Here is a 14,329-nt window from a genome sequence, read left to right on the forward strand (position 1 = left end):
AAACACTCACTCTAGGTGCTGGGTGGAGAACAGGTTATAGGGTATTTAAGCATGAAAGTAGTACTAAAGGTGAGTGCAATGGTGGCCAGTGGTGGTGGGTGAAGTGTTAAGGAGTGGTCCAATCCAGGATGCATTTTGTAAGTAAAGGAAATAGGACTTGCTGATAGTTTGGATGTTAAAGGTTTGGGAAAAGAGCAAATCCGGTATGACTCCTAAGTTATTAGCTTGAGCACCTGAGTAGATGCTAAGATGGGGAAGATGGTGTGGGCAAGACAATGGATGGTATATGAATGGAGGAGTGAGAAGTCAATACCATAGTTCTATTTTGCCCACATTTGAGATGCCTTTTAGACACTGTTAGAATGTAAGTTTGTGAGGGCAGGGGCTTGGTGTGTCTTGTTCTGTGCTGTATTCCCAGTGCACAAAACAGCACCTAGTATATAAGTTGGGACTAAATAAAATCTTCTTGAATGAAAAAAGCCAAGGGGAGGCATTGAGAAGGCAACTGAATTTATGAATGTTTAAATCTTTTGCGCAAATGTAGATTCTTGGCAACGCATAAATACATTCCTCCTTGGCTCCTACATGTGCAGTAAAGATCTCTAAGAGAATGGTTTTTCAAAGAGCTGAATTAAATATCCTAATAGGGTCAGTTAATGCAGACCTGGAAAGAGGCTCAAAATCCTAGTCTTGAACTAAAGCATACCTGGCCTTCCCACAGTTTTAGTGTCACTGAAGGGATATGTCTGATGGCAAAGAACACTAGGCCTGGAGGAGACAGTGGGATGCTTCTCTGAGTCATATTTACTATTTGTAACAATATTAATAACTTAACAACAAGAACAATACATCTCACATACGTCAAAATTCTTATTTGTCTATTTGTGAATTTCCATTGCATTCATTATTATTTCTATCAGTCCCAGGACTGAAGCACTGACTTGATCCCTGCTTTAAACAGAGTAAAATAGGCCTCCCCTGGTAAATTGGCAGTTCTCTTTTTGGGTTGGTTAAATCCTAGACACATGATGAGAGCTTTAAGAAGGGTAACTAAGATGGGGCACCTGGGTGGCTTAGTTGGTTAAGCGTCCAACTTTCGCTTGGGTCATGATCTCACGGATCGTGGGTTTGAGCCCCACGTTGGGCTCTGTGCTGACTGCCAGTTCAGAGCCTGGAGCCTGTTTCAGTCTGTGACTCCCTCTCTCTCCGACCCTCCCCTGCTCACGCTGTCTCTCTCTCTCTCCTAAAAATAAATAAAACATTTAAAAAAAAAAAAAAAGAAGGGTAACTAAGAGAGTGAAAATATCCAGTCATAATAACAAAACAGTTTGATTATTTAAGATTTAGGGGCACCTGAGTGGCTTAGTCGGTTAAGCGTCTGACTTCAGCTTAGGTCATGATCTCACGGTTTGTGGGATCGAGCCCTGTGTCGGGCTCTGTGCTGACAGCTAGCTCAGAGCCTGGAGCCTGTTTCAGATTCTGTGTCTCCCTCTCTCTCTGCCCCTCCCCCGCTCATGCTCAGTCTCTCTCTGTTTCAAAAATAAATAAACTATATAAAAAAATAAAAAAATAAAAGATTTAAAACCAAGTCTGCACTGCAGCATGAGTAGTGAAGAATGAAAAAAAATGCTGAAAGAAAAAGGAAGGAAGGAAAGAAAGAGAAAAATAAAGAGAAAACAAGCAAGTAAGCCACTACATTTATTTAAATTTACTTCGGACAATTCTCTACAATCTGCACTAATGGATGACCCCAAGACAGGAATCACTGTCCCCCTTTTTGCTTTAGGATACAGCTTTGTTCTTCTCTTTGAATTCCAGTGGGACTTATGGTCTAGAGTAGAGATTCTTAACCTTTGGTGACATCACAATTATCTTGTGGAGCTTTTGAAAAACACAGATCCCTGGGCCCACCATGTATCCATGGAGTCAGAATCTCCTGGCAGCAGGCTCCAAACATGTATATATTTTTAAAATATTCTGATGCCCTTGCCTTCTTTTGGATAATCAGTGAAAACCACTGTTCATAGGAATCACATGAGATATTTAGAGAATGAGCACAGGCATGGAGGTCCTGCTTCCGCGGTGCATGGCAGCCCTTCACCACTTCCCTGCTATCCTAAGACTGAGCACAGCCTCCCTCCCTCCTGGTCCTTTTTGAAGTACACACAGGGCTTCAGGACTTAAAATTTTGAATTTCAAAAGCCATCTCTATTGGGGCACAGGCTATATGCAAAACTGAAGTAGAGAGTTGAGAGAGAAAAATACAACAGAGAGATGTGGTCAAGAGAGGAAGATAAAGAAATATATATATATATATAATATATATATTAATTATATGTACATATTTCATATATATATATATATATATTGCATCCTACATTCTCAGGCATCTAGTACCTCAAAGCTGAAAGGAACTCTAAAATTCAAAGACCGGAAGTCCCCCTTCTGCCTGATCCTGTGGAAATGACAACTTATCCTAATGTTCTTCTGGTACAATATTCTCAAACACCTCGAGATGCAATTATCTTCCCGCCATCTAGGACTGCAGTCTCCCAATTCAAAGGAGATGCCACATTTTCATGTATCAGGAAGTGAGCCCATGCATTAAAGTCAACAAAGATGTCAAATTCACTATACATGTTGAAATCATAAAGAGTATTTTGAGTCATCCTATTAAGAAAATGACTTTTATCAGAGTAAGAGAACCAAGCTGAGGAAAAAAGTTCCTTCAGATTTTGATTTAATAGCACAACAGTGGCTCTGGAAGCCAGATAATCTGGATTCACAGGTCATTTAATTAGCCTCTCTGTGCCTCGGTTTTCTCATCTGTTAAGTGAAGGGATCATAATAAAAGAAATGAGGTCCATTATCATTAGTTATTTTAGTTTTAGATTTTTTTTTTTTTGGTTAACTAAAAATGAACCATTGGTGTCTTAGGTTCTCAATGCTTTACACATATCATCTCTCTGAATACTCACATAACCCATTTGAGGTAGGTACTATTATTACCCTCATCTAAAGATAGTGTAGGGATTAGGGAGTTAGCTTGAGGTTATGCAGCTGAGAATGCCGCCATTCTCAGAACCCAGGGAGGCTGATCCTACAATTGCACCCTGACTGATGATGTGCCATGATGCCCCTCCTCATTCCCAGCCCTGTTACTCACTGAGAGCCACTGAGTAGAATCCTGTGAGTGCTGATTTCAAGAACCGCCCAACACAATTTGCTGTCAGTCTCCAGGGCAGATTAGCCTCCTACTAATAACCTTGTTCTTAGAGTACTGCCCTACACAGCTCAGTCTTTGTGGTTTAATTGCCTACTGTATTTTTTGGTCCAGAAATTTCTGGACTACCATTTCTGTTGACTCAGGAGTGCACAGTGAAGTGTTCTGGAGAATGAATACAGTGTCTACTTTTGGAGGTGCCTCTAGGGGGATGTGCTTTCCCAAAGAGAAATCTGGTTTTCCACCTGAAATTTCCCTTACCCTTAGGGGGCTTTATTAGCAATCCACCCCAAGAGTATTCAGATGAGGAATATATTTGTGTAGCAGTCAAACAGATGATTTACTTCGTTGTCTACATATAAGGGGGAGGGAAAGCTTTGACAGGAACTTTTTCTAACATGATTGAATACACAAATTAAAAAATAGTATTTTTTCCAAAATATTTCAAGTGAAGAATACCTTTGGGCATTAGTACACTCCCCCAACAATCCCGCCATTATCATATGTCATGCATTTTTCTTACTGTGCAGAAATGGTCTCTCCTTGGCTATGACCAAACATACTTTTAGATGTTGGGAAATGCCAAAGTGATCATCACTTATGAAGTATATAAGTGATTCTGGCTGAAAAGACCCAGGCTGAAACAGCTGTTCTCTGGCCAGATGGTTATTCTTGCAATTATTTCCCAGGAAGTTAAGCTGTACTTTGGCATTCTTTATAGAGGGAATGGCCTTTAAACTGTTGAACTAACATCTAGTGAAACCTACAAGACAGAGGAATCAGGTAACAAGCGAGTGTCGCTTTGAGCTGCTGGGGTTTGTGTGGCTAGAGAAGCAGGTTGATGATGACCAAACAGAAAGAGGTTGGGGAATGTCACCTGGGGCAAAGAGCTAAGTGGAATCCCATCAGAGTCTCCTGAGGTCTCAGAATAACTGCAGGCTAAATCTTGGGCTCATGACCTTCCCCTGGACCACCTGGTCCAAAAGTGGAACTCAGACAAATGTTCTTGCCAAGAACTACTTGACAAACAAAAACTGCCCTCTCGGGCCATAGGGAAAAGTGAAACTTTTGAGCTGTAAACCAGTCCCCAGTCAGAGAAATCAATTATCTATGACACAAAAGAGCATCTGGTGTGGGCAGTGGGTGGTGATTATGGAGCCAAAAATTCACTCTGTTGATAGATCCTGAGGCCCAGCTGTAGACGGAGACCATGATGAGGTCCAACTACCAAGGTCATCAATCAGTGAACAATAAGGAAGCAGAGGCCATACTGAAGAGGCATAAGGTTTGAGAACTAGTGACTCTGAAATTTGATCCCAGAATACCACCAACCCCCATGTTCCACCATAGTCCTCAGGAGTGAGGGGGGAAGAAAGGTGTGTGAAAGCGAAGGGAGTAAGGATGGTCTTCAATCTTTAATAGCTTCTCATCTCTTTTCAGCTCATGTGCTAGAGTATGTGATCTCTTCGGTGAAGTTACCTACCAAAAAAAAAAAAATGCCTCCCTATCTCCTCTTGAAAAGATAAGTGGCCCTGGAATTTATTCTAAAAGAAATGAAAAAGCAGTAAAATCAAAAGGAATGTGGGCTAGAGTAGAGGCGGGATAGGGGAAGAAAATGGGGGGAAAACCCCCAGTGTGATTTGAGACTGTCAAAGCAAGATCCTATGAGTGGCCAGGAAGTGAGGTTGCTCACCCTGAAAAGAGAAAGATAAAACACAGGTTTCTTGGAGATTTAGACCAAGAGTATGACTACAGATTTGTGTCCAGATCAAAAGGGTTCAGGAAGACCTATCTCCCAAATCAAGTAAAGCAGAACTAAGCCTTCCTCCCCCCCCCAGCCCCCAGATCTGACTTCCACAGGTCAGCTTGAGGGCTGACCCCTTGCATCTTCTATTTGTTTGCAAGGATAAAGAGATGATTGCCTTTAAGAAGTTACTCTGGTGTGCACCCGTCTTGATGTTGGGCAGGAGAAGGGGGAACAGGGAGAAACACTGCTTCCAAGTCACAATCTAAGTTTATTTTATTTTATTTAAGTTTACTTATTCAGAAAGAGACAGAAACAGCATGAGTGGGGGAGGGTCAGAGAAAAAGGGAGAGAGAGAATCCCAAGAAAGCTCCATACTGCCAGGATGGAACCCAACACGGGGCTCGAACTCATGAAACCGCAAGATCATGACCTGAGCCAAAACCAAGAGTCTGACACTTAACCAACTGAGCCACCCAGGCACTCCTTTGAGTTGATTTTAAATAATTTATCTCTTGACCTTCCTTCATGTAAGTCATTTTTCCAGTTATTTTATGATTGTACTTTGAATTGCATTTTAACCATATTTTCCTGAGAACAAATGTTATGCAACATTGCCCGAAAGGCGTTGGGGGATTTTCTCCCCTTTCCCTACATTACAGTTAAGTCATTGTGTAAAGAGTTGTTAGAATTTGGGAAACTTCTAGCTCAGGATCATGTTCAAATGACAATCAGGAGAAAGTTGCCTCCCTAGACAATGAGTCTTGCTCATAACAACTGGTTGTCTTCTCATTTGGAATAACCTCCCTTCCCTGTGATGTTCCCCCTCTATCCCAGCCATCCCTCAAGGCCCAGCCCCAACCTCCAAAGCTGAGCAGAGAGAGCTCTGATCACCCATCTAGACGCCTCAACTCCCACATCTGTGCCACTAACACTGCACGTACTTTCTGCCTTTTTCGGTAGTGATTTGTGCTCGTGCCTGACTACAATTTAAGACTAGTAGCTTCTGGCAGCCGCAGACTATTACTCATTTTCCTCAGTGCTTATCCACCATGGTGTCCTGCTTCTGAGAAGTGTTGAAAATATGTTAACTGAATAATTGAATGCATAAATAAATGCATTCACTGCTCCCCTAAGTGACTAACACTCTTGCCATGGAGCTAATATTCTCTCTTTTGTCTTTGAGATTATCCAGTGTTCCAAGAAATATATATCTTCCTTCCAAGAAGGAAAGTGCATTTATTTTGACAGATCAGAAGTATGGTCTTATAATGTTGTCAATTTTTATCATATACTGCTAATTTCTTATTTAGAAGAATATGTTTGCCACATCAATGGAAAAAAGAGAAGGCTATAGCACAGGAGATGCACAATAAGTAAGTCTTAAGTGAACGAACAAATGAATGATAATAGGAAATCAGACAAAAATAGAAACAGAAAGAATAGAAAAAGAATAGATGCACAGAAGATTTAGAAAGGAAGTAGAAAGAGAGGGTTAAGGGAAAGGAGACTCAGATTAATTAAATTCTTACTCAGCAATTCTGGTTTTACTATAAACTTGAACTTGATTATTTATATATTTATTTATTTTAAAAGATTTTTTTAAAATGTTTATTTTTGAGAGAGAGAGAGAGAGCATGAGCAGGGGAGGGAAGAGAGAGAGGGAGACACAGAATCCAAAGGAGGCTCATGGCTCTGAGCTGACATCACAGGGCCCGATATGAGGCTCTAATTCACCAACTGCAAGATCATGACCTGAACTGAAGTTGGATGCTTAACCAACTGAGCCACCCAGGTGCCCCTTGAACTTGATAATTTAACAAGTAGAGAGGAGAGGCACTGTAGCAAGAGTTATATGTCAATATGTCTTATTACTGGTCATGTTGATCTGGAGCACTTACTTAAGGTGGTGTATACTGGGTTTCTCCATGGTTCTATTTCCCTTTTGAAGTTAATAAATATTTTATGGAGAGATATTTACAGTTTTTATTTCTTTAAGTAATCTCTATACTAACATGGGGCTCGAACTCATGACCTCAAGATTAAGAGACAAATGCTCTTCCTACTGAGCCAGCCACACACCCATTGTGAAGAGATACTCCCAGGCTAAGCCAATATCTTGTTTTTTATCATACTTTTGCCCAATAATATTAGCATTCATCAGTGGTTGTTGCTGGTGGATCCTAATGGTGATTTCCTATTTCTCTCATCCTGCTACATTTATTAATTGATTCTTTTATAATTAAGAGCTAACCCTCCCCTCCTATTAATTTAATCATTTATTTATATCAGGATGGACTCATGAATCCTAATCCATGAATCATAACCCAATACTATCATTATTTATTTTTTTATTTAAGCTTTACTTTCTTTATCTGTGAGTCAGGGATAATGCCATCCACCATACACAACTATCACGAGGATTAAATGGGATTTAAAATGTAAAAATGTCTAGTCCAGAGCACCTAGGAAATAAATGCTAGCTCCTTTCCTCCCTTTTCTTTACAGAAGGTAAAGCCATACTACTTTGGAGGCAAGACCCTTCTAAAGAGGTGAAAATCTTATTTTAAGAATTCTGTTTTAATTCTCTTCCTACACTAAGGTATATAAAGCAACTAGAAGTTAGTTAGCCAGTGTTGCCTACTGGAAGTTGTTTCCGGTCTGCCTGTAATGACCATACATAGGACTGATTTTTAATCAGTATACCCATAATTTGTATGAAAATAGATGCTTGAGAATACTTGAAAACAGACTGTTCTCTTAAGTACTTTAAGTGTTTTCCCAGAAATCTTGTTTATGTTCTGAAGTTGCTTAGTTAAACTATTTTCAGAGATAGTCCACAGCATGCTGCAACCCAGCTGTGCTTCGTATCATCACTAAATCTGAATTAGCGAAATCACTGATTCATCTTTGATTCCTGAGGTTATGGGGATGAATGGAAGAAACTTTCTCCAAAATTAATTTAAAATTAGGTTTTAAAAGTTCAGGCAAGGCAAACTTCAGGTAGAATTAGAACAACAATGAAAACAACAACGGACAAGGTCCTAAGGCCATGAGAGTGAGTAGATTTAGAAGTTTAACGCAATACATAAAATACAGTAAAATCTACTAACAAAATACTCAATTTACTGGAACTTCCATTTTCCACCCTGTTTTTATCAGTAAGGAAAATCAAGAACATCAGGAGATTTATTTTTGAAAGCAATTTAGGGGCAGTGTGGTTCACAGGCTCTCAAGTAGACTCCCAGAGAGTCTGTCTTACTCGCTTCACGGAGGGATCAAGTGCCACCTATCCATGTGAGCCTGGAATGGGTAGTGTAGTGGTTCACAGCCCAGGCTCTGAGGCCTGATGATGTAGGTCTGTATATCACTATTGCCACCGATCACCTATGTACCTTTGGGCAAATGACTTCACGTCCTGGTGCCCCAGTGTCCCCATGGGTAATATGGGGCTAACGAGAGTATCTAGATGTCTCCCAAGGTTTTTGGGAGGAGCAAATAAATGGTATATGTGAAATGATGAGCATGACAATACCAGATGGTATCAGCAATTCCTGTGGATAACAGATCTCCTTTTGAGGAATGGTGTTTGGGGCATGTCTGGACACAGAATTTCTTGGGCTCAGCCTCTAATACTTTCTGCATCCACTGGGCCTTATCACGATCACTGACATTTACAACCATCATTGGGAGTCATTATTGGCAGGCTGTGGAGGCTGCAAGATGAGCTGACACAGTTGGAAAGGGTTTAAGTAACCAAGTCTGACCGACCTTCTGTCCATCAGAGATATATGGGGCACAGAACAGGGGCAACCTCAGCATTTTAGTAGTTTACTGGATGACTAAATTAAGAAACTACTCTGGTATTTCCAGTCTCTGGTCACAGATGTTCTCACCAGTACTGGCTTCTGGTAAGGTCTCAGAGGCCTTGGAGGGACTTTCTAGGGCTGAGGATCTTGATGGCATGCAGGGAACAGGAGTGGTATGATTGATTGCCTCTCAAACCCACATTTCTCCCCATGCTCCTGACTCAGGTGTGTTGGTTTTTAAATTTCCGTGTAGGAGCCCTGGTAGTGAAAGAAGGGGTGGGCTAGATGGATACCATTGCCAGAGATGACACTGTCAAAACTCAACTCTGTGATACATGGTCTTAAAAGCTCTTGTAGGAACAATAAGGGGAATATTGGCAAATGGGCCCAGGGAGAGTATTTTGGCAATGAAGGGGAGAAAAGGGCAGGTACTGGTTGTCCAAAAGGAGAAGGCCCGTGGACTTGGTGAAGATGGAGGTGGGGATAGAATTAGTTAGACCAATGGCAGGTGGGAGGGAAATGACAAGGAGGGTAACACTGTGTTGCTGATCTCATTGCTTGGAAAGAAAGCACCTATCGTGGAAGTGGCAAGACCAACAGGTAGATGAGACACCAGTAACAGACAAACCTAAAAGGAGAAATATGTTTAAAAATCACTTACTAGTGATTGAATCACCACATCTCCAAGTGGTTTCTTACCTCATTAAATCTCATCACAAGATCTTCCAGGGCATTGTGCTCTCCATTCTGGGAGTTAAGAATCGATGCTGAGATGGACGCTTTGAGGCAGGGCAGGGATGTCTGGCATTCTGAAGAGCCCAAGTCCCGGGTCAAGAAGCAAAGGTAGTCAACTGGCAAGACCCTTCGGTAAATGTTCTGTTCCTGCTCCATCAGGATGCTGGCGACTTCCTCTGGGAACTGAATGAGGGGCTGCAGGTCAATCAGCTCCTTGCTGATCCCAGCTGAACTTGAAGGGAGGGCACTAGAATTGGCCATGGAGGCACCTGGCTGGCGTTCTGAAATAAAGCAACAAAGGCTATGGTGACACCAAGGCTGATATCCTTACAACAGATGTTTACTTGAGAGCTATTAAAAATCTTACAGGTTTCTTAACCAAGTTTCTGCTTGCTGAATAGTTTCTATACTATATTGTTATGGAGACCCTTCTGATAACTGTCCTGCCTGCTTGCTTCTGCCCACTGCGGGGTGGGGAAAGGCTCAGTTTCCCATTTTCAAAAGTGGAATTGGTCTCACACACCATTCTCTAATCAGTTCACTGTGATTGTTTACAGAGTGGTAGAGGAGGAAAATGTACCATTTGTTTCCTCCTCCCCCAGTGCTAAACATCAGACTGAAAAGAAATGAGGGTGGGTGGGGGCACAGGAATTGAGATGGAAGAGGAAAGAAGGCTGGAGGGGGAGAGGCATGTACATGTATGTGCAACATGGGTATAAACATCCAGGAGACCCTGGGGACCCTCTGCACACAAGGTTCAAAACTTCATAGTCTGCCTGCCAACCTTCTATCCTCAAAGACCAATTCTGTTGAGAACCATTTGGAGGTTTTCAGGGACAGAATCACCTATAAAAGTAAGGGAGGAATCAGTAATAAGGAGATGTAGCTACAAAAATAAAACAAACAAATAAACCTTGTTCCTTGCTCCACAAGTGACAGTAAGAAAGCAGTGAGGGAGAGAGAGTGGCCAGTGCATTAGACAGAAGAACCAAATGTGTTCATAGGCTCCAAATTATTCCCTTAGCACAAAGTCACTTTATTTTGACCACTCCCCCATCTGTCTCTGAATTTCCTGCCTACAAGTCATTCGTTTATTCATTCATTCATTCGTTCATTCATTCATTTGTTCGTTCATTCATTCATTCATTCATCTACTTAACCATCCATCCACCCAGCCACCCATCCATCTATTTAAAAAGCTATTCAAAAACATATGATGAGCACTAGAACAGAATTTCCCATGTGTGATCAGTTTTGTGGCTAAGTTGGGGAAACATCATGTATTCATGTCACAAATCCTCTTCCTGGAAACACGAGGCATACAGGTATACTGTTAAAGGCTATAAGGGGTCTTGCAATAAAGAAATCCATTTACATGGCTTAATCCAGTGCTGCCCCAGAGTCACACTTTACATATCACACCTACTAGCACTCGGTGTAGACCAGAGCTGCTGGGAGCCCCTCAGGAAATGTTGCCCTGCAGGCAGGCCAAATTGCTCCTGCTCCTCATCCAGTTCACACCTTTTCCTTCCCAGAGGTCCCTCCCTGGCCAGTTCCTCTTCATGCTTCCTATAGAGTGGTTTATGCAGGGACCACATTCTATTTCCCTAGAATCTTTCTTACATTCTGATTTCTTAAAATAGCCTTGTTGACCCTTTGGGAGAATAAAGCCTTTCTGATGGTATGGCATTCCTCATTGCTGACTGTCATCCAGCTTGGACATCGGACAGTAGTAAATTTCATAAGGAAGACTTCATCTGGGCACCTGGGTGGCTTAGTCAGTTAGTGTCTTACTTTGGATTTCAGCTCAGGTCATGATCTCATGGTTTGTGAGTTTAAGCCCCATGTTGGGCTCTGCACTAGCAGAGCAGAGCCTGCTTGTGATTCTCTCTCTCCTTCTCTCTCTGCTCCTCCTCTGCTCACTGTATCTCTCTCAAAATAAATAAAGTTTAGAAAAAAAGTGAAAAAAGAAGGCTCTGTCAACATTCAGAATTTGGCATCCTTGACTCTTTAAAATTTCTATTGTAGACAGCCTTGGAATCATCACTCCAAAGTGCTCTGTCTCTGTAGTACTGAATTCTGAAGTCCTTGGCCTTGAATCTGACTGCCTTTGCCTTCTTCCCTTTCTACTAAACCTTCTCTGTCCTTGGCAGACTTCAAGTTCCTGGCCTTGGTCTTGGTGCATGCTTAGCATTTTAACATGGCGCCTACAACACTCAAGATGCCTTCCCAAGTCACCTTGACTTCCCACCACATGTAGTTCCCAATCCTTGGCAAACTCAACCATCCATAATTGACTTCTGGGCTGCTATATGATGACAATGACATTGGTGCTACTTAGTGATGGTATGCTGGTTAATTTATGCTATCTAACTTCAGCTGGGCCCTCAGGGAAGCTTCAGACTTGACATGAATTTATTTATTTTTTGCTAAATAACTCACTGTCCTCTTTACCTCTGCAGTATAGCCATTCTATTCTTCTGACACTCCCAAACTTGTATTTTGGGAGTATTGTATTTTCCTTATATTTATTTTCCTTGTATTTATTTATTTTTTTTAAAAAAATTTTTATTTGAGTGTAGCTGACACACAGTGTTATGTTAGTTTCAGGTGTACAACACATGATTTGACAATTTTAGACATTATGCTATGCTCATCACAAGTGTAGCTACCATGTTTGATGCTTACTACATGTTTACTACACTATGATAACTGCCAAGCGTCAGGGACTATTTCTGTTAGTTCAGATGCCTCTGTTTCTTACGTTTCACTTCCTTCCCTGAGAAAGGTGTGTACCTCCTCCTCCCCAAGGCCCACCCAGGCTTGTGAATAAGTCTATTCAACTTGCCTCCATGGTTATGTCCATCATCAATCCCTTCCTTTCCATCGATTCTCTTCTGCTTACACAAGTGTACAGTTTCCTTTACCCTTAAAAACAAACCAATAAAACTTCCCTTCTTTCTTAAAGTCCACATCTTCTCTAGCCTTCCCTTCATTGTGTACCTTCTGGGAAGGGCAGTCTACTTTCCTCTGTAAGTATGGTGACCATACCTTCTAATCAAAAAACTATACCATCTGCCCAAATTAATAAACCTGTAATGATGTGGGAAAGAAAGACAGAAACCAGGTCTGCCCTGGGAGCTCCTAGTTCGTAGACCACCCTGTTGACAAGGCATCTCTGTAGATGGTCTGGGCTCTGACACTCTTCTCTTGACTCATCCTGTCCCATGTAGCTCACCCACCACCTCTGAAGCATAGCTCAGGAAAAGTTCTTGATGATACTTGCTATTTAATTAAGTTGCTCCCCTTTTGCAAGAGTGTTCTCAGTGACAAAATTTGTAGGAGAAAACTTTAAAGTTTGAACTGCACTGCTCTCCACTGATGCAAGCCTGATTCTATTTTAAATATATTGCAGTCAGAACTTTCTGTTTTGTCTTCTCTATAAAAACTGTATCCAAATTATTGTTTCTCTTTGATTCTAAAAGGTGAATGGGTAAGGAATACAATGATTTATCATAACAATTTTTACCCATCTTTTGGACCAAGCTACCAAAAATCAACTACAGTGGAAAGTAAGGGATATCAAATTATATTTGGTTCTCTCTAAGCTCTTATTTAAAATTAATTAAAGTACATCAAGTATCCAAATCTACATGACCTACATGACCTCACTCTCCAACTTTCTGAATAGTTTAGAAAGTACTGGATTTCCTGAAAATTGAGTCAGAACGTGGCCTGATGACAGGCAGACTGTAGCTTCTGGATACTGATAATTTACGTACAGTGGAATTAGCCATGTATGGGAAATCTTCCCAGAAATAACCAACTCTGAAACATGATTTCAAAGTATAACACTCCGTGAAAGAAAATGAACTCCTAAATCTTGTGAAATCACTTATCTAATACATAAGAGAAAGTTTAATAAACTGTATAAATGATATAAAATAATATATTATAAACTGCAATATATCTTGAGATAGGAATCACATGCTGTTACAATGAATAAAGAGTCTACTGGCTGGTAAAAAACAGCAGTAAAGGAGATCTAAAAAAATTGAATGAAAGAAGAAAAAGATGCCTGGTCATTGTAACCCCAATAAATGCTATGGCCCCATGTGTCTCAGTATAAACATAACATCACACTCAAAAGAAACACAAATCTGAAGTTAGAAACCTTGAAATGTAATATAGACCTTTTGTGTAGGTTCCCTTAAAGAGGAAGTACTCAGGGATTTTATATCATACCCCACAAAGACACATCCCAGAAAACTGGGACATAATTTTCTGCCCGACAATTTCCACACTTTTAGCAGCTGTTAAAAACTTCCCCCTTTTTCTCATTCTTGCTGAGCTCTCCTTATAATCTCTTTGCCCTTCACATGCCAGGCCCCAGCTCCCAGCTCTAAGTCATCATCACACCCTCCCACCCTCTTTCTGCAAGATGGGCAACTCTACAATGGATGAAATACCCAAAGAGAGAGAGAGAGAGAGAGAGAGAGAGAGAGAATCCCAAGCAACCTCCACACTTCAGGGCTCGAACTCAACAACTGTGAGATCATGATCTGAGTTGAAACTAAGAGTTGGACACCTAACCAATTGAGCACCCCAGGCACCCCTTATCAAAGTTTTTTTTTTTTTGCAAAAGTTTAAAAAACTTTATCATTCAGGATGCCCTTTTCTAAGCATCTTAGTCCTTTTCTAGCCTCTAAACAATACCTATCACCTACCCGTACCTCTTGCTCTTCACCATTTATTAGCCCTTTGCATCAAGACACTCATTTAATTCTCACTAAGAAAGTTGTAACGCAAGTGGGATTA

The 14,329-nt window shown here is 41.0% G+C and overlaps 1 protein-coding gene across 5 annotated transcripts in view; it reads right to left on the reverse strand.

Annotated features, from left to right (window-relative positions):
- PLCE1 (phospholipase C epsilon 1) overlaps positions 1-14,329 on the reverse strand; it is a 335,601-nt gene that overhangs the window by 144,584 nt on the left and 176,688 nt on the right. For all 5 annotated transcript variants that reach the window (XM_077779680.1, XM_077779674.1, XM_077779665.1 and 2 more), the window contains exon 4: positions 9,476-9,792. In XM_077779680.1, coding sequence (XP_077635806.1) covers positions 9,476-9,792 — 317 coding nt within the window. The remainder of the gene's footprint in view (positions 1-9,475; positions 9,793-14,329) is intronic.

Source organism: Crocuta crocuta, unplaced genomic scaffold, assembly GCF_008692635.1.
Source record: "Crocuta crocuta isolate KB4526 unplaced genomic scaffold, BGI_CrCroc_1.0 scaffold170, whole genome shotgun sequence".
Lineage (NCBI taxonomy): Eukaryota > Metazoa > Chordata > Mammalia > Carnivora > Hyaenidae > Crocuta > Crocuta crocuta.